The 16,382-nt window shown below is 42.4% G+C and overlaps 1 protein-coding gene across 6 annotated transcripts in view; it reads left to right on the forward strand.

Moving 5' to 3' along the window:
* The window catches only part of zzz3 (zinc finger, ZZ-type containing 3), a 187,768-nt gene that overhangs the window by 116,136 nt on the left and 55,250 nt on the right, over positions 1–16,382 (forward strand). For 5 of the 6 annotated variants that reach the window (XM_059983801.1, XM_059983802.1, XM_059983804.1 and 2 more), the window contains 3 exons: positions 6,740–6,935; positions 14,688–14,835; positions 15,175–15,305. In XM_059983801.1, coding sequence (XP_059839784.1) covers positions 6,740–6,935; positions 14,688–14,835; positions 15,175–15,305 — 475 coding nt within the window. The remainder of the gene's footprint in view (positions 1–6,739; positions 6,936–14,687; positions 14,836–15,174; positions 15,306–16,382) is intronic. The other variant, XM_059983806.1, reaches the window with a different exon arrangement.

The raw sequence follows: 16,382 nt of genomic DNA on the forward strand, positions 1-16,382 counted from the left end.
AGGTGGAGATAGGTAGGTTCTTGATTAGCCAGAGCATCAAGGGCAGTGGAGTGAGGATGACCGGAAGAATTGGATCAGCCCATGACTGAATGGCGGAGCAGACTTGATGGGCTGAATGGCCTAGTTCTGCTCTGATGTCTTATAACACAGAGAATGGTAAATGCATGGGATTCCCTGCCTGGGGTGATGGTATGGGCATATATATTAGGGAAATTTAAGAGACTCTTGGATATAAGAAAAATGGGGGCAAGTGATAGAATAATTTTAGAGTAGGTTAAAAGACCCATAGACACAGGAGCAGAATTAGGCCATTCAGCCCTGCAAGTCTGATCTGCCAATCCACCATGTCTGATTGATTATCCCTCTCAACCCCATTCTCCTGTCTTCTCACTGTAACCTTTGACACCCTGACTAATCAAGAGCTAGCTAGCTCCACTTTAAGTATACTCAGTGACTTGGCCTCCACAGCTGTCCATGGCAATGAATACCACAGATTCACCACCATCTGGGTAAAGAAATTTCTCCTCACCTCCGTTCTAAATGTTTGTCCCTCAATTCTGAGGCTGTCCTCCCTGCTTCTGGGCTCACCCACTATACAGAACATCCTCTCCACATTCACTCTATCAGTGTTCAATAGGTTTAAGACTATATGACCATAACACATAAGAGCAGAATTAGGCCATTCAGCCCATCAATTCTGCTCCTCCATTCTGTCATTGCTGATCCTGGATCCTATTCAAACCCATACACCTGCCCTTTTGTCATACTCTTTGATGCCCTGACCAATCAGGTAACTATCGCTTTAAATATACCCATGTTCTTGGCCTCTACAGCAGCCCATGGTAGAGTAATCCACAGATTCAGCACTCTCTGGCTAAAAAAAATACTCCTTATCTCTGTTTCAATGACAGCCCACCTCATTCTTCTAAACTCTAGTGACTACAGTCCCAGGGCCATAACTAAATCTGTACATGCAGATGTATAGTTTATAGATTTGGTCTACTCCTGTTGCAATCCAGAAGTGGAGAATGCCGGAGGCAGCATAGCATGGTGTCCATGCTCGGTTTGCAGCTGGCCTCTCCCAACGGTGCTGCCCTCCAGTATTCAGTTGGAGAATGAAAGCTAGATTGCACGTGTGTGTGTTTGCAGACTGCCGGGAACTGCACTATCGTTTTGTGGGGCACGTCACTCTGGGACTTGGGTGATACATCTATTTTTTTGTGTCATTGTATGTTTGCTTGCTTTCTTGAATGTGTTGTGTATGCCTTGTGCTGTGTGTTTTACACCTTGGCCCTGGAGGAATGTAATTTAATTGGCTGTATTCATATATGGTTGAATAATAATTAAACTGAACTTATCTCGGAAGTGAATGCAGCAAAGATTCACCAGGCTAGTTCCAGGGAGAGTAGTTTTTCATTCAAGGAAAGATTGAACAGACTGGACTGTATTCCCTAGGCTCCAGAAGAATAAGAGGATGCCTCATTAAAATATAGAAACACAACGGGGTTAATAGGCTAGATGCAGGGAAAATATTTCTCCTGGCCAAGGAGTATAGAACTCTGGAGAGCAGTTCAATGAACAGCATAGGAAAAGGCCTTTCAATCTTCAAACTTGTGCCACACTGGTTAAAGCTAATCCTTCCTGTCTACTCAAGGCTCACAAATCTCTTTTCCCTGTACATTTATGTGTCCAAGAATGTGCTAACACCTCTATCGCATCTGACTTCACTGCCACCCCGAACAGCTCAGCATCCACTTCTCTGCATAAATATGTTGTTTCATACCTCTCCTTTGAATTATCCCCACCCCAACAATACACACACTGTAAATACAGGTCTTCTTGCCCACCAGCATTAGTTGAAAGACAAGTATACCAGCTAGTACTGAAGTGAAAAGGTTTGCCTTCACTCGGAGAATGCCGACTCTTTAGAATTCTCTATCCTGGAGAGTGTAGACTTTGTCAGCTTGCATTCAATTCAATCAAAACATAGATTGATAGATTTGTGGATTTCAAAGGGATTAGTAGGTAAGATAGACAGTTCTGGAAAATGGTGCTGAAGATCTGTCACGACCTTGAGGAATCGCAGAGCAAGCTTGAAGGGCCAGCTGGCCTACATCCAGCTTCCAATTCATATGTTTAGTACATCTCAAAGCACGTTGTAAGTGATAAAGTACTGTTAGTGTGAGGTGTCTGCAATGCAGGATGTGAAGCAGCCAAATTACCCTCAATGAACTACCACAGGTGTCAATAAGTAAATCAATATGTTTAAAATGATAATAACTGCAGGATGAATGCTGACTAGAATATTGGGAATAACTCAAGTTGTCCAAAATATTGCTACAAGATATTTGCATCCATCTTTAGGTGCAAACCAGTCTTACGTATAACATCTCCTCTAAAACCAACTCTTCCAATAGAATAGCTCTCCCCCACAACTTCACTTGGCCAAATTTCTGTGCTCATATCTATATTGGGCTTTGAACTTATAATTCACTGCAAGTTACTATTTTCCTTGTTAGATATTCCTAACCCATTACCACATACTTAATGATGTTCTTTATAACCAAGGTTCAGGAGGATAGAACTTACAAAGGCACTGTTGGTGTAGTTTGGTCAGGCAAGCTAATATGATAAAATTCACCCAAAACATCAACATCCCCACAAGAGGAACCAAGTTGAATACAATTGGTGTTCTATCATCAATTTGTATAAAAATGAACTTTCTTCAAAGCAGGATATGATTTTACACAGGTGCCAGTGATATTATAAATCCAGTCAAAATCAAGAGTCAAGATTCCAAATTGGCCTAAGACCAAAGAAAATTGGGATTCTCTGGAAAATATCAGCTTAAGCATTGCAAATACTTAGTACAGTAAGATTCAGGCCAAAGTTTGGTTTCTGCATCTGGGGACCTTAATTAGGTTAATTTGTTCTTGGAACATTTCAAGGATTTATTTCAACAAAACAGAATAGCAGTTCAAGTTTGAATGCATCAATAATTTTTAAAGACTTTCAACAGGACTTCATAAGAACCAGCAAAACTTCTGATGCTTTCCAGAGTTTGTATAATGTCTCTCTGCAATAAGGTCTCCAGTATGTTATTCCAGATTTCCCACTCAACTACGAGAAGTCCAACACAGAAAATTAGATTTCAATATGTGCTGACTTTTCTGCACAGCACAATCAGGAAACACATTACAAACCAGAAACTGGCAGCCAACAGCCAGAAAGCAGTCACAGACAGCTGCAGGATGGGAAAAATAAAATAAAAGTCCCATAAACAGAATTTATCTACTTTACCGACAATAACAGAAATAAAACACCTTTGTTTTCATGTAATCTCAATTTGCCTTATTTCGTCATCCAGACCTTGGTAGAAAAAGCTTATGCACAGCAATAAAAGGTCAGCACAACATTGTGGGCTGAAGAGCCTGTACTCTGCTGTATTGTTCTGTGCTGTATGTTCTACTAATAACTATTGAATCACATATTTGGATGCTTTCTGAAGAACATTTTTCTTTGTACTGTGCCATTAGACTCCAGAGAAGCTTGAAAACAAATGAACTGAAATTGAGTTAAAAATTTGTTTTTAAAGGTTGTCTTTAAAATGCTTAAGGGGGCATCATTTAATTGTTTCCCATCCTCTGGATCAGGAGAATAACTTTCTTTCCTTTCAAGCATTGGAATCCTTACAAGGAGAAGGCAGGATAATAGGGTTGAGAGCGATAATCAATTGGCAATGATGAAATAGTGAAGCAGACTTAAGAGGCCAAATTATATAATTATGCTCCTGTGTCTTATGGTCTTATCAGTTTATGGAATTTGCATAGGAAAAAATGGCATTTGGACAAGATGTGTATCATCATTCATGGAGATGCTTTCTAGATAATAAGCCATAGAAAGCAGTGACAGGTGCTATTTGTCATTATTAGGATTTTTGAAAAAATTATGCACCAAGCCATTGTTTCCTGGGGTTGTAATATTATAAATTAATCTAAAGCCAGCCAAGTCTGATGGATTCTACCTTTAGAGTTTACATCCTTTATCTTTAATCAGTTTATGAAGTTAAAAAGTTGCATTTTGCTTGGAATATGTGATTTATAGCTCCAGGGGTAAAAAACACAAACCTTCCAGTTTGTCAATTGCACAGATAATCCTTATGAACATAATAGGAAGGATTTAGCCTTGTGGAAAGTGTAAGGTGGATCAAACAATATAAGTGAGATCCTTTCTTAGGATTGTGACATCACTGCCAAGGCCAGGACTAGTTACCCCCAAGAAGGTTGTGGTGGTGGTGAGCTATCCTCTTGAAGCAAGGATATTTTTTCTAGTGATCTGTTTCCAACAGTAAACTTGAGCTTCTGCATTCTTTTTTCAAGTGGACTGAATGTCGCCAGCATTCGAATAAACAGCAAATTAAAGGCTGCCAAACAGTGTAAATGTTTTCATGTTGTACCTTATATATTTTACACAAGCTTTATTGCATGAGTTCATGGAGTTCAACAGCACAGAATGAGGCCTCTCATCCCAATTTGTCCACACCAATGCAAGTTTCTTCCGAAGCGAGTCCCATTCACCTGCATTTGATCTGTATCTCTCTATAAGCTAGGGGTTCCCAACCTTTTTTATGCTGTGGACCCCTACCATAAACAAGGGATCCATGGACCCCAAGTTTGCAACTCCTGTCCTAAACTTTTCCTATCTATGTACCTATCCAAATAATATTTAAATGTTGTAATTGTACCAACTTTCCTAACTTTCTCTGGCAGCTTGTTACATCGGCCCACCAATCTCTGTGTAGGAAAATTAGTTGTTTTTCTTAACTTTCTCCCCTCTAACCTGAAACCTGTGTCCTCTATATTCATTCAAGGGATTTGGGCTTTTCAGGTTGACCCAGCATTTAATTGCCTATCCCTTGTTGCTCTTGAGAAGGTGATGGTGAGCTGATTTCTTGAATTGCTGGAGTCTTTCAGGTGTGTTATACACTCACAACGCTGTTATGCAGGGAGTTCCTGGACTTCGATCTAGCAATGGTGAAGGAAAAATATTCAATCTCTCCTTATATTTCAAGCCCTCCAGTTCTGGCTTTGTCCTTGTGAATCTTTTCTGCATCCTCTTCTGCTTAATTCTTCCTCTGCTATGGCAAACAAAACTCTACTCGATATTCCAGGGGGGTTTCACCAACATTTTCTACAGTTGTATTGTGACATCTCAACTCCTGTACTCAGTACTGCATCTGATGAAGACAGGTTTGCCATATCCCTTCACTTCCTTTTCTGTTTGTGTTGCCACTTTCAGGGAGCTTTGTATTGGTATCCCCATATCTCTCTGTTCTCTGACGCTTCCCATGGCCCTGTCACTCACTGTGTATGTCCTTTCCAAAATGCATCACTTAGCTCTTGTCTGAGTTAAATTCTACCTACCATTCTTTGGCTCACTTTCCAGTTTGATCAAGATTCTGTTGTAATCGTAGAAATTCGATTCATTGTAATCTGTTGTAACCTTCTCCAGTGTTCACCAATTTTAGTGCTACCCATAAACATACTAATAATCTTCCCAACATTGTCATCCAAGTCATTAATGTATATGACAGGCAGTAATGGAACCAACACTAATCCACACAGCACGTCACTGACAACAGGCCTCCAATCTGAAATATTACTCTTCATCTGCTTTCCCCCAAGACAGTTGACCAGCTTACCCTTGATCCTGTGTGATCTAATCTTTTGGACCAGCTTCCCATGTGGGACCTTGTCAAAGTTAAAGCAAATTTATTATCAAATGATATATTACCATGAGATTTTCTTGCTGGCATTCACAGGCGATACAAAGAAATAGAATGGAATCATTGCAAACCTACGCACAAAGATGGTCACACAACCAATGTGCGAAAGAAGACAAGCTGTGCAGTACACAAAAAAGATAATAAATAAGCAATAAATAACACTGACAAAGTAAGTTGTAGAGTCCTTGAAAGTGAATCCATAGGTTGTGGAATCAACTCAATGTTGAACTGAGTAAAGTTATCCACATTGTTTCAGGATCCTGATGGTTGAAAAGCCTTGCTGAAGCTTTGTTGCTGCCTCAGGGACATCTTCAGAAATCTCAAACACAATTTTTCATGCACAAAAGCCATGCTGACTATCCTTTTCGAAATCAAAGTCAAGTTTATTGTCATATGACGTAGTACATGTATGCATAGGTGCAAAGAAAAAAACGTACAGCAGCATCATGTAGCATCACGTAAGCAGTATTTACAATCAAAACGTAAATTAAACACAGTTGTTACAAAAATACAATTAGAACAAAAAAAAACATTATAGGACAAAGTGGTCACAGTGTTGTTAAACTATACTGAATAGGATTTTGCCTGTTATTTTAAGAACCAAGTGGTTGAAGGGAACTGGATGTTCTTGAACCTGATGGTGTGGAACTTCAGTACCTCCTGCCCCTTGATAGCTGTGGGTAGATGGCATAGACTTTTCAAATGCAGCCTGTTGCTCAGAATCCCCTCCACTATCTCAACCACCACTGATGTTGGCCTCTCCAGCATGTCATTCTCCTGCTTGTCCTTGAGACCCTGAAGTACTTTTTAACAAGAGTAACTGATTTTTTAAGAAAGTGTACCGGAGATCTTAATATCAAGGCCTGGTCATGTTTCTCATGCTTCACTTTGTTTATCTCTTGTCTTGTTCAGGATAATATTGTAATGCACTTCTTTGTGTTATCTCTTATCCAGTTACCAGAGGCTGCTACAGACCATTGCTGTATTAGAAGCCCAGCGGGCCCAAGCTATTCAAGATCTGGAATGTTTAAGCAAATATCAGAAGGAAGGTCTGAAGGAACCCATAGCATTTGTAGAAAATCTCCAAAAGAAGGTAGAGCATAACCAGATCCTAATGAAAACGGAGGCTTCAATATTCACTGGAGAAGTGGCAAGGATCTTTTTATTCCCAATGTGTTTTGCTTGTACATTTCCAATTTACTTTTACTAAATTCTTCAATTTTGAAAGCTAAATTAACTAGTTGAACAACTGAATCTGCAAAGCAACACACACAAAATGCTGGCGGAACTCGGCTGGTCGGGGCATCTATGGAAATGAATAGACAGTCGACATTTTGGGCTGAGACCCTTCTTCAAGACTGGAAAGGAAGGGGGGAGGAGTCAGTATAAAAAGGTGGGTGAGGGGAAGGAGGATAACTGGAAAGTGATAGGTGAAGCCAGGTTGGTGGGAAAGGTCAAGGGCTGGAGAAGATAGGAGAAAGGATGATAGGAGAGAGGATGATAGAAGAAAGGGAATGAGGAGGAGACCTGGGGGAAAAAGTAGGCAGGTGAGAAGAAATAAAAGGTCAGAGTGGGGATGGGGGGGGGAGTGGAATTGGTTTACTGGAAAGAGAAATTGGTTGTCATACTATCAGTTTGGAGGGTACCCAGACAGAATATAAGGTGTTGCTCCTCCGCCCTGAGGGTGGGCTCATCTTGGCACAAAAAGGGTCCATGGACCAAAATGTCAGAATGAGAATGGGAATTAAAAATGTTTGTCCACTGAATATGCAGAAACCAAGCCCAAAGTTATGTTTGTTTTATTCTATTGGATGCAAGGATTTTGAAAGTAAGTATTTTAGAGCAAAGGTAAAGCTCCATATGGGTGCTTAATTGTCTATAGGATTTGGGACACATTGGATGCTGTGATCTGTCAGAGGTCTGAGTGCATGTATTGAAGGAAGCTGTATTGCAGCATGTTGTTTGTGCAAATGAAATACCAGAAATTGGATCTATACTGAGAGGCTGAAAAATATAAACTGCTTGAGAATTTAATTGGGTTGATGCAGCATGTGGGGAGAGGCATGTGAACTGTGTGACATTTCAGATTGTGACCCTGCATTAGCACAATTTTTATACACCCCCTGGAAGACTTAATTCTGCTTGGGGAGGGTGGGGGAAATGCACAGTAGCCTAGCAGTTAGCGCAACACTTAAAGCTTGGGGGCGTATCCTCTGGAAGCAAGTTTGTATGTTCTTTCTCATGTGCACGTGGGTTTCCTCCCACAGTCCAAAGGCACACTGGTTAGTAGGTTAATTGGTCATTGTAAATTGTTCCATGATTAGTATGTGGATTGCTGGGTGGCATGGCTAGAAGGGCTTATAACCCATTGTATCTCAGTAATAAAAATGAAAATAACCAAAGTATACAGCTCAACCTGCTCCAGGTTCCAACATCTGAAGTCTCTGTCTCTGCAGTGAAATGTAATTGATTTGATCCAAGAAGAGGTCCAATAGGAGGTTTTTATAGACAGCATAGGCAGTATTGCACATTAGCTAATAAAATGGTGTTAAGAATTAAACTTGTAATGCGGACTTGGACCTGGCAGCCTACCAAATAAAAGTTGTCGGGTTTGTTTCTTGAAAAATATAGTTGAGTAACCTCAGTTTTTGTAGCAAAATGGCAGTTGCTGGTACAGATAAATTTACCTTCTCCCAACTCCAACCCTCCTGCTCTTGGACACCCTGCTAAGGTTCTCAGCTCTGGATCATTTTCATCTTGAATTGCAAACCATTTCAAATTCAGCACTCTTCTCCTTGAACCGTACCCCCTCTGAGAGAGTTGCCCTCCACTTTCTCTGCGCCAACCTTACCATCAAACCAACAGGCAAAAGGGATGTTGTTGTAGTGTGGCAGACTGAACTCTACTTTGCTGAGACCAGGTTGCAACTCTCAGACAACTCCTCATACCTATCCTTTGAAGAGGACCCCAGTCTGGACCATCAGAACACTCTCTGATACCATCACTGATTTCATCAATTCTGGAGAACTCCCATCCACTGCCACCAAGCTCATTGTTCCCTTACTCTGCACTGCTCAATTCTACCTGCTACCCACGATCTACAAACTGGACTGTCCCGGTAGGCCTATTGTCTCAGCCTGATCCTGCCACACTGAACTCGTGTCCTCATACCTCGACTCCTGTCCATCCTCCTTGGTTCAATTCCTTCCCACCTATATCTGTGACATTTCTCATGCTCCTGATCTCCTCAATAACCCTGACTGCCTCATTTTCACCATGTCTGTCCAGTCGTTATACGCTTCTATTCCCCATCAAGAAAGCCTTAAATCTCTGTTTCTTTCTCAATAAAATAACCAACTAATTTCCCCACCATCATCACCCTCCTCCATCTGGCAGAACTAGTCTTCCCCCTCAACAATTTTTCCTTTGGTTCCTCCACAAACACCTATAAGGGCCCCAGCTATAACTCCTTTGCTGGCTATGTAGAACAGTCCATGTTCCAAACTTTCTCCAGTAATACTCCCCAGCTTTTCCTCTGCTACATTAACGACTGCATTGGTGCTGCCTCATGCACCCATGCTGAGCTCTTCAATTTCATCAACTTTGCCTCTAACTTCCACCCTGCCCTTAAATTCACCTGGTCCATTTTTGACATCTCCCTCTCCTTTCTGATGTCAGTCGCCAATTATGGAAACAAACTGTCAAACAGCATCTTTTATAAACCTTCCAATTTCCTCAGTTATCTTGACTATAACCCTTCCCACCCTGTCTCCTGTAAAAATGCTATTCCCTTTTCTCAGTTCCTCCATCACTGCCACATCTGTTCTCAGATTGCAGCTTTCCTTTCCAGGGCATCAGAGACATCCTACTTCAAAGAATGGGGCTTCCCTTCCTCCACCATTGGTGCTGCCCTCACCCGCATCTCCTCCATTTTCCGAACATCCACACTCACCCCACCTTCCCGACACCTTAACAGTTCTCCTTACCTACCACCCGATGAGCCTCCGCTTCCAACACACTCTCCGTAACTTCCAGCATCTCCAAAGGGATTCTACCACCAAGCCTCCAAACCTCTTTCCACAGGGATTGCTCCCACTGTGGTTCCTTTGTCCATTTGTCCCTCTGCACTAGTCTCCCTCCCAGCACTTATCCCTGCAAGTGGTCTAAGTGCTACACTTGCCCTTTAACACCTTCCATCAACACCATTCAGGGCCCCAAACAGTCCTTTCAGTTGAGGCAACATTTACCTGCAAATTTGCTGAAGTCGTCTTTTGAGTCTCCATCTGCCAAAAGCAGAACTGCTCGGTGGCCAAACATTTTAATTCGATTCCCATTCCCATTCTGACTGGGCCTTCTTTTATGCCAAGCCTCTAACCCGATGGTGTAAATATGATGGCCTCGCTGTCCCAGAGGCCAGTGTTAGGCTGTCTTTATGGAGGATGCAGCCTCACAAGGCAGCAGGCCCTAATGGAGTTCCAAGTAAGGCTCTGAAAACTTGTGCCAACCAACTGGCAGGAGTATTCAAGGACAGTTTCAACCTCTCACTGCTTCAGCTGGATGTTCCTACTTGCTTCATAAAGGCAACTGTTATACCTAAGAAGAGTAGTGTGTGCTGCGTTAGTGACTATTGCCCAATGGTGCTTACATCTACGGTGATGAAATGCTTTGAGAAGTTGATCATGGTTAGAGTGAAGTCTTGTCTCAGCACTGCAGTTTGCCTATCACCACAACAGGTCTATGGCAGATGCAGTCTCAAAGGCTCTTCACACTGCCTTTGGTCACCTGGACAATACAAATACCTATTATCAGGATGATGTTTGTTGACTATAGCTCAGCACTTAACACCATCATTGCTGCTATCCTGATCGATAAATTACAGAACCTGGGCCTCAGTACCTCCAACTGCAATTGGGTCCTCAACTTCCTAACCAGAAGACCGCAATCTGTGTGAACTGGTGATAATATCTTCTCCTCACTGATGATCAACACTGGCGCACCTCAGGGGTGTGTGCTTAGCCCACTGCTCTACTACTCTCTCTGTACCCATGACTGTGTGGCTAGGCATAGCTTAAATACCATCTGTAAAGTTGCTGATGATAACAACCATTGTTGATAGAATCTCAGATGGAGATGAGAGGCTGTACAGGAGTGAGATATGCCAGGTGGTTATGTGCTGTTGCAGCAAACAACCTGGCATTCAAAGGCAACAGGAGTGAACCTGCAGATGCTGGAAATAAATAAAAGACACAAAATGCTGGCAGAACTCAGCAGGCCAGACAGCATCTATGGGAGGAGGTAGTGATGATGTTTCGGGCTGAAACCCTTCATCAGGAGTGAAGTAACATGGGATGTGATAGGCTGGAGGGAAATGGGCTGGGGGAAGGTGGAGAATTATGGGAAATAAAAGAGAAAGAAAGGTAGGGCTGGGGGGAGGTTGTAGTGGGGGGGGGGGAGTGAGAGGAAGACAACCAGACTAAAATTATAGATAGGGATGGGGTAAAGGGGGGCAGGGGTATCAACGGAGGTCTGTGAGTTGAATGTTCATGCCAGCAGGTAGGAGGCTACCTAGGCAGGGGATAAGGTATTACTCCATCAACCTGCGTGTGGCCTCATCTTGACGGTAGTGAAGGCCATGGACAGACATAGCAGAGTGGGAGTGGTATGTGGAATTGAAGTATGTGGCCACGGAGATCCCGCCACTGCTGGAGGGCTGAGCGCCGGTGTTCGGCGGAACGGTCTCCCAGTCTGCAGCGGGTCACCCCAATATATAAATGGCCACATCAGGAGCACCGGATACAGTACATCACCCAAGTTGACTCACAGGTGAAGTGGTGCCTCACCTGAAAGGACTGTCTGGGGCCTAGGATGGTGGTGAGGGAAGAAGTGTGGGGGCAGGTGTAGCACTTCTTCCGCTTGCAGGGATAAGTGCCTGGAGGGAGGTCGGTGGAGAGGGATGGGGGGGGGATGAATGGACAAGGGAGTCATGTAGGGAGTGATCCCTGGGGAATGCCGAGAGTGGGGGGGAGGGGAAGATGTGGCTGGTGGTGGATCCCATAGGAGGTGGCGGAAGTTGCGGAGGATTATACGTTAGATCTGTAGGCTGGTAGGGTGATAGGTGAGGACCGGGGGACTCTATCCCTGGTGGGCTGGCGAGGGGATGGGGTGAAGGCAGAGGTGTGTGAAATACGGGAGACGCGATGGAGGGCAGAGTTGATAGTGGGTGAAGGGAAGCCCTTTTCTTTAAAAAAGGAAGACATCTCCTTTGTCCGAGAATGAAAGGTCTCATCCTGAGAGCAGATGCAGCGGAGGCGGAGGAATTGAGAGAAAGGGATAGCATTTTTGCAGGAGACAGGGTGGGAGGAGGAATAGTCTAGGTAGCTGTAGTCTCCCTGTGGCCACACACTTCAATTCCACAGACCACTCTCGCTCCGATATGTCTGTCCATGGCCTCCTCTACTGTCAAGATGAGGCCACACGCAGGTTGATAGAGCAATACCTTATCTCCTGCCTAGGTAGCCTCCTACCTGCTGGCCCAAAACATCGTCACTACCTCCTCCCATAGATGCTGTCTGGCCTGCTGAGTTCTGCCAGCATATTGTGTTTTTTTAACCTGGCATTCAATGTCAGTAAGAAAAAAGAGCTGATTGTGGACTTAAGATGAGGGAACACAAACCAATCCTCATACAGGGATCAGAAGTGGAGAGAGTGAGCAATTTCAAATTCCTGGGTGTCAAGATCTGTGAGGATCTAACCTGGTTGTAACATATGCAGCTATAAAGACGTCAAAACAGTGGCTATACTTCATTAGGAATTTGAAGAGATTTTGTTTGCTAACTAAAACACTCAAACTTCTATAGATGTACCATTCTGACATGCTGCATTACTGTCTGGTATGGGGGAGGGGGACTTCTTCACAGGACTGAAAGAATCTACAGAAATGTATAAAATTAGTCAGCTCCATCTTGGGTACTAGCCTCTGTAGTATCCAGGACATTTTCGAAGAGCAGTGTCTCAGAAAAGCGGCGTTCATCATTAAGGGCCTTCATCACCCAGCACATGCTGTCTTCTCATTGGTACCGTCAGGAAGGAGGTACAGAAGCCTGAAGGCATACACTCAGCAATTCAGGAACAGATTCTTCCCCTCTGCCATCCAATTTCTGAATGGACTTTGAACCCATGAACAGTATCTCACTTTTTCAAAATGAATATTATTTCTGTTTCTGCACTATTTAATCAGAGAGAGAGAGATTTACTTTCCTCTTTCTATATTATCATGTATGAACTGCTGCTGCTAAGTTAACAAATTTCACGGCACATGCTGGTGATAACAAACCTGATTCTGATTTCTCCTTGTAAGAAAAAATCTTCCTCCCCTCCCCTCTTCTATTCCCCATTCTGGACTTTTCTTTTCACCTGCCTATCACCTCCTCCCTCTCCTTCTATGGTCCACTTTCCTCCCTGATGAGATTCCTTTTTCTCCAGCCCTTTACCTTTCCCATCCACCTGGCTCCACCTATTAGCTTCTAGTGGTCCTCCTTCCCCTCCCCCCACTTTATTCTGACCTCTTTCCCCTTCCTTTCCAGTCCTGAAGAAGGGTCTTGTCACAAAATGCCATCTGCTTATTTCATTTCCATGGATGAGTTGCTGCAGCATTTTTTGTGTGTTGCTTTGGATTTCCAGCATCTGCAGACTTACTTGTATTACAGAAAAAATTCATTTTGTAGTGAGCCAATGTACAATTTCAATGCAGTATCAACAAAATTGCTGAGAGCCAGGGAGATTTCCAGCCTGCTTAGAAAAGTTTACAGACCTGTAACAAGTACACTGAATTAGAAAATAACTTCAAATTTCATAGGTTCTTTTAGGAGGCTGGCTCAGTGTGCCTGTGCTGATCTCCACATTCTTACTATGATCCTGCATTTTCTATTAAAATGAAGTGTATAAGTCAAGTCAAGTCACTTTTATTGTCATTTCGACCATAATTGCTGGTACAGTACGTAGTAAAAATGAGACATTTTTCAGGACCATTGTGTTACATGACATGGTACAAAAACTAGACTGAACTACGTTAAGAAACAACATAGAGAAAGCTACACTGGACTACAGACCTACACAGGACTGTGTAAAGCGCACAAAAACAGTGCAGGCATTTCAATAAATAATAAACAAGATGATGAGACCTAACTTGGAGTGTTATGTACAGTTCTGGTCACCTACCTATTGGAAAGATTTGATTAAGTTTGAAAAGCTAGAAAGAAAATTAATAAGGATGTTACCAGTACTTGGGGACCTGAGTTAAAGGGAGAGGTTGAATGGATTAGGACTTTATTCCCTAGAGCATAAGAGATTGATGGGGGTTTTGTTAGAGGTATACAAAATTATGAGGGATACAGACAGGTTTTTTCCACTGAAGTTGGGTGAGACTAGAACTAAAGGACATGGGTTAAGGGTGAAAAGTGAAATATTTAAGGGGAACATGTGGGAACAGTTCTTTATTCAGAGAGAGGTGTGAGTATGGAACGAGCTGCCAGCAGAATTGGTAGATGAAGGTTTGATTTCAATATTTAGGAGATATTTGGAAAGCTACGTGGATGGGAGGGCTGTTTTCTGAGTGCAGGTCAACGGGACTAGGCAGAATAATAGCTTGCATGGACAAGGTGGGCAGAACTGCCTGTTTCTGTGCTGTGGTGTTCTAAATGCATCAAATTCCTTAGTGATAAAAAGTTGATGAATCTGCTTCCCTTAGCCTTTCAGTCATTTTTTTATCAGATGTATTTGCTCAAAATATTTCTCTACATCTCCTGCAAATCTCAGAATCATCGACAGTTACTTTAGCTGTGTCTAAGAATGTGCACCTAATGAGGTCAAATTTATAACTAATGAAAACTTGCTGTTAATGTAGGTTGACATGGGGCTTCCTTGTCCGCAAAGAGTGGTTCAGCTGCCTCAGATTCCGTGGGACCATTATACATCTGGAATTGGACATTTTGATAAAGAATATAGAAATAAGAAACACAACACAAGGAGGTTAAAACTCATCTTTGACAAAGGTATAATATGTTCATGTTCAGTTTCCTTTATACCCCACTTTATCATAAGCCCTTATTAAAATGTAGCTTAAAATCTTGCTAAGTCTGTGTATTTCTCTTTCTAGATGTCATATGTCTTCGTAGAATTATTCTTTGTGGAGTTTTACAACAGAAAAGAAGGTTATTTGACTCTTAAAGCTTGTCTTGGCTGTTTCCAATTGGTGTCACTGCCTTGCCATTTCCCTGTAGCTTAATGAATTAATGGGTCATTTTCCAATATAACCCATTGTTATTTGGAAACTGCATTTGGTTTTCCCTCTAATTTTATTTAACATCTCAATGCGTTCTTGTCTTGCCTAGGATTGCCTCTGAGACCAAAAAGTCCTATGGATTCCAAGAAAGATGCAGAGTCATCATCCTCTTCTTTTTACTCTTCAGTGTTGCCTTCTAGTGATGCCCCTGACATAATGACATCAAACAGTCGTACACAGGTAAGAAACACACTTCAAAACAGTTGTGAAAATTAATTACTTGCAATGTTTTAATTCAGTGCTATCATGAAAGAAAATACAAAGTTGGTACAAAGTTTTGCCTCAAAATAAATTCTGTGTAAATTGGAAGACTCAAATTTATGTTGCCTTTGGATTTAGGCTTAGTTTTACTATAAAACCAATGGAAAGCCGTATTGTTAGGTTGCAGTAACTGCAGTAATGCATTGCTTGGAGGTGGGGGGGGGGGGGGTCACAATTTTTTTCCTGCCAGTATGATTCTTTTACAAAAAGGAATCCCTAATTTGTAAGGAGAGTAATAAGATTTTCTTCACTTTTTCACTTTAAATTTGAGGCTATGAGCTAAGGTGATCTTTAGAGGTATGTAACTGAAGTAGGAAAGGCAATACTAATTTTAAAAGGAATGATTTTCAATGAACAAAGGCTATAGGAGAAGAATTAGGCCATTTGGCCCATTGAGTCTGTTCTGCCATTCCATCATGGCTGATTTATTATCCCTCTCAACCCTGTTCTCCTGGCTTCTCCCCATAACCTTTGATGGCCTCACTAATCAATAACCAATTCAACCTTTGCGTTACATATACTCAATGACTTGGCCTCCACAGCCATCTGTGGCAATAAAATCCACAGATGGGTCCCAGCTACGCATGCCTGTTTGTCGGCTACATGGAACAGTCTATGTTTGAAGCCTGCACTGGTGACCATCCCGCACTTTTCCTACGCTACATCGACAACTGTGTTGGTGCTGCTTCCTGCACATGCGCTGAACACATTTACTTCATCCACTTTGCCTCCAACTTCCACCATGCCCTCAAATCCACCTGGCCCATTTCCAACACCTCCCTTCCCTTCCTCGATCTAACTGTCTCAATCTCTGGAGACTGCTTATCCACTAATGTATATTACAAACCCATGGACTTTCACAGCTACCTGGACTGCACCATGTCAATCCCCGCTACTTGTAAAAACGCCATCCCCTTTTCTCAATTCCTCCGTCTCCGCCGCATCTGCTCTCAGGATGATCCTTTACATTCTAGAACGAAGGAGATGTCCTCATTT

The sequence above is a fragment of the Hypanus sabinus genome, chromosome 11 (genome assembly GCF_030144855.1).
Source record: "Hypanus sabinus isolate sHypSab1 chromosome 11, sHypSab1.hap1, whole genome shotgun sequence".
Taxonomy (NCBI): Eukaryota; Metazoa; Chordata; class Chondrichthyes; order Myliobatiformes; family Dasyatidae; genus Hypanus; species Hypanus sabinus.